A 9,871-nucleotide genomic window follows, 5' to 3' on the forward strand; every position below is an offset into this window, starting at 1 on the left:
CCCACTCACTCTTACCCTATATCTCTCCTTCCTTCTGTGGTTCAACTCCTTGAGAAGACAATTTACACAATTTACACAATTTACAATCTCCCCTTTCTTTTTGCTCACTTTATGCTAAACTTTCTTTAGTCTGGCTTCTGATCTCACCATTCAACTGAAATTGCTCTCTCCAAAGTTACCAGTGACCTGTTATTGTTAAATCCAATGCCCTTTTTCTCAGTTCTCATATTTTTCACCTCACTGCAATTTTCAACACTAACCTTCTGCTCCTTGACAGTCTCTCTCTGTCTCTCTCTCTGTTTCTCTGTCTCTGTCTCTCACTTTTTCTCTCTCTCTCTCTCCGTCTGTCTGTCTCTCTCTTTCTCTCTCTCTCTGTCTGTCTCTCTCTCTGCTCTGCCTCTGTCTTCAAGGGTGTCTTTTCTTCAAGGCTTAGCTCAAATATTACCTTCTGCAAGGACCTTTCTCATTTCTTCAATTTGCTTTGTATAGACAGATATTTGCACCTTGCCTCCTCCATTATTCAGTGAGCTCTTGGAGGGTAGGGACCATGTTTCTGGATTTTTTTTTTCATTCCCCATGCTTAACACTACTGGGCAAATTGTTATTGTTCAGTCATTCGTGATGGAATGACCCCATGGACCCCATAGCATTCCATGCTGTCCGTGGGATTTTCTTGGCAAAGATACTGGCGTGATTTACTATTTCCTTCTCCAATGGATTAAAAGCACACAGAGGTTAAGTGACTTGGGTCAAACAGTTAGTAAATATCTGAGTTCAAATTTGAACTCAGGTCTTCCTGACTCCAATCCCAGTGCTCTATCCACTGAGCCACTTAGCTGCCTCTGCTGGGCACATAGTAAACACTTAATAAATACTTGTTAACTTGACTCTGGGCAAGTCCCTTGACCTCTCAGATAATCAGTTTTATCTTTTATAAAAATGGGGAAAATAATATTTTTATTATCTCTGTTAAATAAGTAATAAAATAAATCTGTGTTACAAGGTTATTGTAAGGATAGTGGTTTTCATGCCTTAAAGCACTTTATGAATGAGAGACAGATTTTCATTCAGTGTTGGAGAGAAGAGAGAGTGAAACCTGGTGTGGATACCACCTCACACATTTATCAAGCTGTTGGACTTTGGGCCAGTCATATAACCTTTCTCAGCCTCAGTCTTCTCGTCTAGAAGATAACTGAGTTGGATTTGATGATTACTCAGGTTCCTTTGAGATTTAAATGGGTGTTTCCATGATCCTTTGAGTGCAAGCTTCTATAATTATCTCGTCTAATTAGACCTGTCCAAAAGCAGAATGAGCTGCCTTAGCAAGCCCATTGGAGGCCTTCAGGTAGACTCTGGATTACCACTTGAGAAGGATGTCATGGCAAGTAATTCTAACCAAATAAGCATTGAGTATTCAACATCTGTTTCATTGAAAAGGCATGAATTTGTTTCTTGCCTCTGGCACTTAGCAGATGTGTGATCCTGGGCAAATTACTCAACCTATTTCCTCCTAACTTTTCTCATCTGTAAATTGGGGTAAGTACGGTAGAATTTCCTACCTCTGAGGTTTATCTTGAGGACAACACTGTATAAATGAGAGCTGATATTATTTATATCCATGATGGATAACAACCTCCCTCACTTTTCCATCATAGTCTCCATACCATGTTGCATAATACAGTTATCAATGTTCATATGTTGTTCCCTTTTGGACTGGAAGCTCCACCAGGGCAGCCAACTCTGAAAATAGTTTGTATTTACTTCATATGCATTTTATATTTCAAATTATATTTTCTATTTATTTTATATTTGTACACACATTTTATATTTCCTTATATTTATGTGCATGATACAGTGGAAGGAATCATGGGTTTGGATTGAAGAACCAGAACTCAAATGCCATCTCTTCTACTAACCCATCTACATTACCTTGTTCAGTCATTTTACTTTTCTCAGTCTCAGTGTTCTCATCTGGAAAATGAAGCATTTGGAGAAGATGATCTCCAGGGTCCTTTTGAAGGTCTAAATCTATATTTTTATGATTGTTCCCCCCTCCTGTAAAATGCAATCTCTTTGAGGTCAGGGATATTTCGTTTCTGTATCTCTAGTGTCTAGGACAGTGAGTTTCTGGCCTACAGTAGATGCCTAATAAATGCATGTTAAATGAATGAATCTAAAGCTTTCAATTCCCCTAGTCTAGCACAGTAGGTCCTTGCCACCTAAGTGACTTAGAGTCAGTCACTTAATCTCTCTGGGCCTCAGTTTCCTCATCTTTAAAATGAAGGGATTGAACTAGATGACCTTCAACCCATCTAACTTCCGTCCCTAAATCTATGATCTTTTGATTTTCCATCGCTGGCTCTTTCAGTTGTACCATACTGCCTCTCTTGTACCATACTGCCTCAGTTGTACCATGTTGCCTCTTGAGAATGCTGACATAAAATTGCAGTGATAGAAGATAAATTTATGTTTATAGCCCTGACAAAGGGCCTTGGCAGTAGGTCAAAGGAGGAGACTCCAAGTTGATTTTTGACCATATTTAGTCCCTCTCCAAGGTTGTACCAACAGACTGATCTCCCCAGGCCCATTAAGTTGGATTGAAAGTTCTTGTCCTTCACTTAGGTCTTTCTCTGATGTCTCATTACCCCAGAAATGGCCCTAGATTCCAGGGGTCTATGTCAGAAGATCATAGGCTCCTCTCCAAGTGGAAAGTCATTGAATAAGAGCCATCCCAGGACTGTGTATGTTTCATCTGTGAGTCAGCCTGACTAAATGGAGAGAGGTTTATCAGTATTTGCATTTATTTTGGCCAGAGTAACTCAAAAGGGTATCTTCTAAGGTGTGTGGTACGGCTGTAATTCCTATGAGGACAGAGTATCCAAATTGTTTAAGCACCCAGTAGAATATAAACTCCTTGAGGGAAGGGACCGGCTCATAGTTCATCTTTATTCCTTACACATCACATTCTATTTCCCATCTTGATCCAACTGCAATAGTGATGTGAGGGTGGTAGAGAAGGCTTCGCTAGACTGCCAAAAACGTGTTCATTCTTCTGTTCTTTCAAAAATGTTTTGTCGATGCCTTTTTTTTAATCAGTCATCCATTTTCCCCAATCCCCACCACCAACTGAGCTTGCCCTTGTAACAAAAGAAAAGAATAAATGAAAAAAAAATCTATCACAAATACCTTCTCTAACTGGATATGCACTAATGGAGTGCCACTGGTCCCTTGACTGTCTCCGTTCTCTGCAAGGAGCATGTTTCCTTATTTGTTTTTCAGGACCACATTACCCCCTATGTGACTTAATTTTAAGGTGGAGCTGTTCAACTAACATCTCTTTAAAAAATGTTTCATTGATTCTTTTAAAAGAATGAATTATGTCATTTTCCAATAATCCTCTTGCAGACGGAAATCCTCCTTTGTAACAAAACTAACAAACGAGGGCTATGTCTGGCAATGTATGGATAGTATAGGACTCATTCTGCACCTGTAACCCACCACCTCTCCACTGAGAAGGAAGTGTGTCTCATCCTGAAGGTGAGGTTGGCCTTCGTGCTTATCTGATTTCTGATATTGTAGTGTTTTTCTTCCTTTACAAGACTGTGATCATTATATACATTGTTCTCTTCATTCTGCCTACTTAGATCTGCATTTGAAACCAAGAGCCTTGGGAATAGCAGTGTCTCCCCCCAGCACCCCAAACAACTAGCCCTGCCTCCAGCCCAGTCACCATAACCATCATTGAAGGGAGACATCACTGTGAAGAGTTTATCACCTTCAGCAAGAACTATTAACCAACTGCAATCAGCAGTCAGATACGCACAGAAACTCTGGGAGTGGCAGCACCTACCTGAACACTGGTCCTGTTTCCAGCCTGACCTTCAAAGCCATCATCTGGGAAAGTAGTTTCTGTTGAGAGAACACCAGTATGCCTACCAACTGCTGACCAACTCCTACCCACAGAACAGGCAAGTCAGTCTAGCTGGAGCAGTAAACACCCTGAGGCATTGCTTACCAGGTAAGTCAAATAACTCCTACCACCTTGACCACCATTTTGCTTCATTTTGGACAATAATATTGTACCTCATTCACCAACCTGGTAAATGACAAGACAGCATGGTAACTACCCTGAAAAGAATGCTGGATTTAGAACTGGAATATTTAGCTCAACTACTTGCAGCCTGTGTGACCATGGGCAAGTAATTTAACTTCCCTGGGTCTCTGTTTCCTCTTTTGTAAGTAAAGGGGGACAGTCTAGATAAATTCTGGTGGTCCTTGCCAGCTCTAAATCCATGAACCCATGTTAATTTTTATAACTGACTCCTATTTATGACTAATCCCTATGGAAAACTTCTAATTTACAATGTTTCATTAATACATTCAGATTTTTCTGTTCTATGTTTAGGATGTTTCATTTCCTATCCAAAATGCTTTTCTGTCTAAGAGGCTTCTCTAATAACCCACTGTGTGGCCTTGGGTAAGTTGCTACTGTTCTCTGGGCCTTATATTCTACCTGTACAATGAGGGGAAGAGGTAGATTAGATGTGATCCCCATGGTCCTTTTCAGCCAGGTTACCTGTGGCCTCACTTCTTAGGAGCCCCAGGTCATGAGGAAGCCTAACTGCTGGATTTCCTGTACTGATTGTATATCTTCCATATGTTTCAGGGGCATTTTTAAATGAGTTATTAAAATATATTTAACATGCTAAGATTTGAGGCCCCGAGCTCATTTCATTAGTAGAGTTGTAAACAGAAATTTAAAAAGTCTCTAAAAAATATGGGAACCAGCAGTCTCCCTACACCTCCACCTGCACCTGTCCAGGGAGACTGGAACACTGGTCTGTTCTCATTGACCAAAACAAGATGGAAGCTTACAGATAGCTTCTAGACTGGAGCTTTGGGCATGTTTGCATGAAAATAGAAAAGCTATCATGTGGATAGGCCTATAGAAAGCCCCAAAGGTGGCTTCCTAAGACAGTTCCAAGGCTGTGGCTTAGGAAACTAAGTCCTCCAGGTTACTGAAAGTGGTTCATAGGTCTAGAGCTGAAGTGATCTCAGAGGCCAACTGATTTGTTCTTCTCATGTTAAAGAACCTGAAGCTGAAGGACACTGAATGGTTTGCTGAAGGCCACACAGGCTGTCATTTGGACCCAGGTGTTATGACCCCAGAACCAGTATTGAGTAGTCTGGTGGAGGGAGAGCTCGACTTAGACTCAGTATAACCTGAGTTTAAATCTGACCTCAGGCCTTTACTAGCTGTATGACCCTGGGCAAGTCACTTAATCTCTCTCTGCCTCAGTTTCCTCATCTGTAAAATGGGGATGATAGTAATAACACCTACCTTGTTATGTCCAATGAGGTAACATGTATAAACATTCAACATCTTGGCAAACATTCAAACGCTATGCAGATGCTACTTATTATTACAATTTTTAGTCCAAGATGCTTGAGAAGAATCCTTTACTGGATGCTATCATGCTGTGCCTTAGCAGGTTTTTGAGACTCCACAGGGTGTAGGTAAGGCAATTAGCCAGGGCCAAATATTGGATGAGAGCTAAAGGTTCCTGCAGGCTCTTCCCTTCCACACATTTTTTAAATTTGGCACAGAGTTACACATAATTGTAGTCAAGTGCATTCTCTTCCAGAGAAAATTCTGCTAATGGGATTTGTCCCACCAGTAGTAAAGAAATTCCGATTAGAATAAGGAGTTTAGGGAATGGGGGTCTAGGCAGGTTGGACCACCTCCATAAATGACACTAGCTATATTCCCTTCGTGCTGGTCCTCATGTCTGGCAGGCTGCAGCTGCTGCTACCTGGAAATCTCTACTAACTCTCTGGGGTAGTTTGACTCCCATTCTAAGGAACTGCTGGCTGTTTACCCAGCTTTGAGAAATGATTCAAGACCAGGGAACTCAGCTCTTGCTCCATGAAAGGAAAGCAATGACTGTGCCGGGACTCTTGGTAGACTGCAATAAGGAGGAGGAGGAAGGTAGTCTAGGGTCTGGTTCCTTGTATACCATATTTTGTTGTTTCAAGGAAAAATGGATAACTTGTGAATGAAGACCTGAAATAAACATCTTCAATGACTTTAAAAAATCTCACTGTTACTGGAGTCTATACTCCATCTGAAATTACAAAGTGAAAAGAAGAATTTAGGATGAAAAGTAACTTCCTCCAAATGAATTTTAAAAAGAGTGGAAAAATGAAGGGGAAAGATTTGGGGGCTGACATTGAACATTTAAGGGTTTGTCATTTAAAATCACTACTGTGTGGTTCTGAAAACTTTTGTATCACTGAGTCCCATAGCAGTTCATTCTCATCACCTCCTCTTCCTTTATAAACAGAGCACCCTGGCTTCTTTCCACGGGCAAAAATGAAAACAAACAAAAAAAGATGTATTGATTAAAGTTAGAATGTAAAACAGTCCTCTACTGTGTCCATGTCCACCCCTCAGGTAAAGGCTATCTGACATGAAAGGTGGAACCAACCCTAGGAATAAAACACAGGGCAAAATTCATTTCTACATCTTTAAATATTTATTGAAATGACATATAAAGGGTTAGCACTGTCTTTACTGGCCCTGCCTGCAATTCCTGGAATCCAACAGCCCTGGAAATCACTCAGCTCCTCAGTGAAGGCTGCTGGAGCTCGCTAGTGAACTGTGTACTTTTCCTGTCTGTCTACACAAAATAGCTTTAAGTAGTCCCAGCTCAGTGAGTAAAATTATGAAGTTTACCCATGAGGGTCCCAGCACAGGCTAGGAGATTGTTGGCATTTTAAAAATAACAGGAGCTGGTAAAGGTAGAAGAAACAACATGGGAAATCTTTCTCCCTGCTTTATTTAACACTTTGAGAAATTTGGCTTATATCCGTTTTCTGCCAACTCTTTAAAACATGAGTGACAATCACAGCCTTAAGTTATAAAATAAGGAGATAACATAACATGAGAATACATTTATTGTCTGAATAAAACACTTAAGACAGCTAAAAAGTTATTAGGTTCTCAGGATTCCTGGAGTTATAAAGAAAGGTATTCAAACCCCCAGAGCAAAATGATGCTCTGAGAGCCCAAATCTGGAGCATCGAAAGATGGACCCCAAACAAATCATCCTTTTAGAATAGCTAAAGTCTTGGCCATTGCACTCAACCGGAGACAGTCCAGCTGGGGAGCATGGGGGCAGCAAGATCCTCATGGGGTTCTGGGGATTTGTTAAGTTCAACAGCTGGGATACATGTCTCACAGTCTTTTTAATTTTGAGCATGCTGAAATGCAGGGAAGAGATTTCCCCCACTCCCTGTTAAGAGGAGTACAACACATTGCTGATTCCTTCTCTAAAATGATAGCACGCACAGCTAATAAATAAAAGAGAAAAGGAGGCAGTGCAGAATAAACCTGGAGATTTAGTTGCTTGGTTGCTAAAAGAAAATATGGATCAAAGTTAAACTCAGGGTATCCTGAGGTTTTATAGCCTTTCCCAACCAGAAGGAGGATCATGAGCGAAGAGTCCTTGGGGGAAACATGCTGACTTCTCAGCTTCTAGGTGATTTCTGAAACGTAGGAAAACTGAACTGGTAAGATGATCAGGCATGATCCCAAAGCACCTTTTGAAGTTATTGGAGTTCCATCAATAGTGCTTTTATAGCAGAAAAATCTATAGCAACCACAAACACAAATACCATATAGAGTGATACAGCTGTGACTTTTTTTTTTATAGTACCCCAGACTTACTTTGCAAAGGGAAATCCAAAGTATCAATTTGGGAGGGAGAAAGATGGCGAGAGAAGTTACATCCCCAACACAGTGTTGAGAGTCTCTTTACCTCCCATGTCTGTTGCTGGAAGCTCCTTCTACACTTTGAGATAATCATTTTTGAGTCTCCCTAACCGGGTGCCATGGCTTCGAATGGTTAACGAGAGCAGCTCGTACTTATCCCGCAGGCCTGCGGAGACATCCAAGGTTTCTTTAAGCAGAGACCTGGTGTGGATCAGCATCCCCAAAAAGTCATCATTGAGCCTGCCCTCCTGCCTGCCCTCCTGATCCCGGCCCTGCTTGAACTTGCTCTCCAGTTCGGTAAGTGACTTGTCCGAGTTGGAGTATGCATCTCCGATCTGGTTGGATTCCCGGCGCAGGTACTTCCCGTAGCTTTCCTCTCCATCCAGGTCATAGGAGATGCTCTTGCTGATGCCCTCCAGCACCCTGCCAGCATCTTCTACCTGTCGCCCCAGTACCGTGAACTCCTCCCGCAGGGTGAGGCTGAGCAGACTGCTGGCCTGGCCTGTCTCTCCTTGGGGACAGCGCCGGTGGTCGCTCACTCGGAAGAGCAGCTGACACTTCTCTGGGTCATCATTCTCTTCGTAGTCCCCATCTGGCACAAAGTAGTGATGGAGGGTCCCGTTGGACATCTCTGGATAGAGGGGCCCATCAAAGTAGCCATGGCACAGGTGGCAGAGGAAAGTCATCCAGATATACCACAGCCCTGGCATCTTGGAGACTAAGGCTGGAGCTGGGGGAAAGAGGGCTAGTAATGGTCAGAGGAGGACCTGGCTTCCAGTCACGGGTGGAGCGAAATGAAGCAGCCCCCTTTCCTACCCCAGTCAATGCCCTGGTGAAGCAGCAAGCTCAGCTTGAGTCCCAGCCTCTTTACTGCAACCAGCCCGCAGACACTTAGCAGGTTTCATGTAGGTTCCCCACAAAGCGCATCTCCTTTGCTGTTCTTGGGATTTACCCACAGATCTTCAAGCTAAGCTCTTCCCACGTCTTCCCTTGAGAGACACCCCTCTCCCTGGCAGAAATTCAGCGTGCCTGCCTCTGAGGAAGGAGAGGATGCCCTTCTTCCAGCTGAAGAGTCAGCTGAAGTATCTGTTTCAGGGATTCCCTGTGCCCACTCTGCAACTGGTCCTTTCTTGCTAGGAGATGGAGCAGGCAGCTGAGCTGAAGAAAAGAAAATCAGGAAGAAAGGGAAGGAGTCTTGCAATCAGATAGTCCTGTCTGGGTCTTTGGGCCGCAACTCCTGGATTGGTAATGCAGAGCTTTTCCTTTGGCTAATGATATCCTTAGGATCTCCAGGCTCTCAAATTACAGCAGGGTTTCGTCACTTAGAAGCCAAGGAACAAGTTTGGAACAAATCCTTTCACCAGGTCTCCGTTATTAAAGCTACAGGGTCTCTTTTTCTTCATTTAAAAAAAAAAAATGAATGTGAGTGAACGTGTCCAGTAGAGTTTTAACTTGAAAATAGGAAAAGGCAGGACTTGGCAGCTAGTGAACTCCGAGAATTTTCCAACCCAAACCATGAGTTGGAGAAAACAAACTGTCCCCTGATGTCTTCCTTCTCTGCAGAAATCCTGCTTCTCCACTTAGTTGTCAGTTAGACTGAATCTTCTCAACAATTCTATTTTTGCATTTATACCTGAGTCTCTGGGACTCAGTCAGAAGGCAGGGAAATGACAGATTGCATGAGAATTTAGGAATTAAAGGCAAAGGACCTTACTACTCATCAGCAAGAGAGGACAGGAGACACTTTGGTTTATGCTGTTTGGCTTAAATGCTGTTTGGTTTAAAAAATAGGAGCTAGAGAAGGGAATTCCACCAGGGTTCTGTGTAAGATGGCAATGGGAGTATTTCCTTTTTAAGAAAAAAGCCAAAGACAAACCCCGACATGTCTATTTTCTCTCTCACGCCTGGAATGCCATCCCTCCTTTCCCCGCTCTGTAACCAACTGAAATACCACTCATCCTTTGAAGCCCAGCTCAAAATGCCACCTCCACCATGAAGCTTTCCTTAATCAACCTGGCCAAAAGTAGTCTGAGATTTCAAGATCAAAAGACCATAGGTTTACAACCAGAAGTTTTGAAACCATTTGGTCCAACTCCC

General features: G+C 42.5%; 1 protein-coding gene across 1 annotated transcript; it reads right to left on the minus strand.

Annotated features, from left to right (window-relative positions):
• Window positions 1-6,517: 6,517 nt before the first annotated feature.
• On the minus strand, window positions 6,518-9,288 carry FIBIN (fin bud initiation factor homolog). The gene has a single exon (XM_072619300.1). The coding sequence runs from the start codon at window positions 8,482-8,484 to the stop codon at window positions 7,849-7,851; it is 636 nt and encodes a 211-aa protein (XP_072475401.1). The 5' UTR covers window positions 8,485-9,288; the 3' UTR covers window positions 6,518-7,848.
• Window positions 9,289-9,871: the final 583 nt, after the last annotated feature.

Source organism: Notamacropus eugenii, chromosome 6, assembly GCF_028372415.1.
Source record: "Notamacropus eugenii isolate mMacEug1 chromosome 6, mMacEug1.pri_v2, whole genome shotgun sequence".
NCBI classification, from domain to species: Eukaryota; Metazoa; Chordata; class Mammalia; order Diprotodontia; family Macropodidae; genus Notamacropus; species Notamacropus eugenii.

Excerpts from the sequence above, each read along its gene's own strand:
- FIBIN (XM_072619300.1), bottom strand. The coding sequence starts at position 8,484 with ATGCCAGGGCTGTGGTATATCTGGATGACTTTCCTCTGCCACCTGTGC.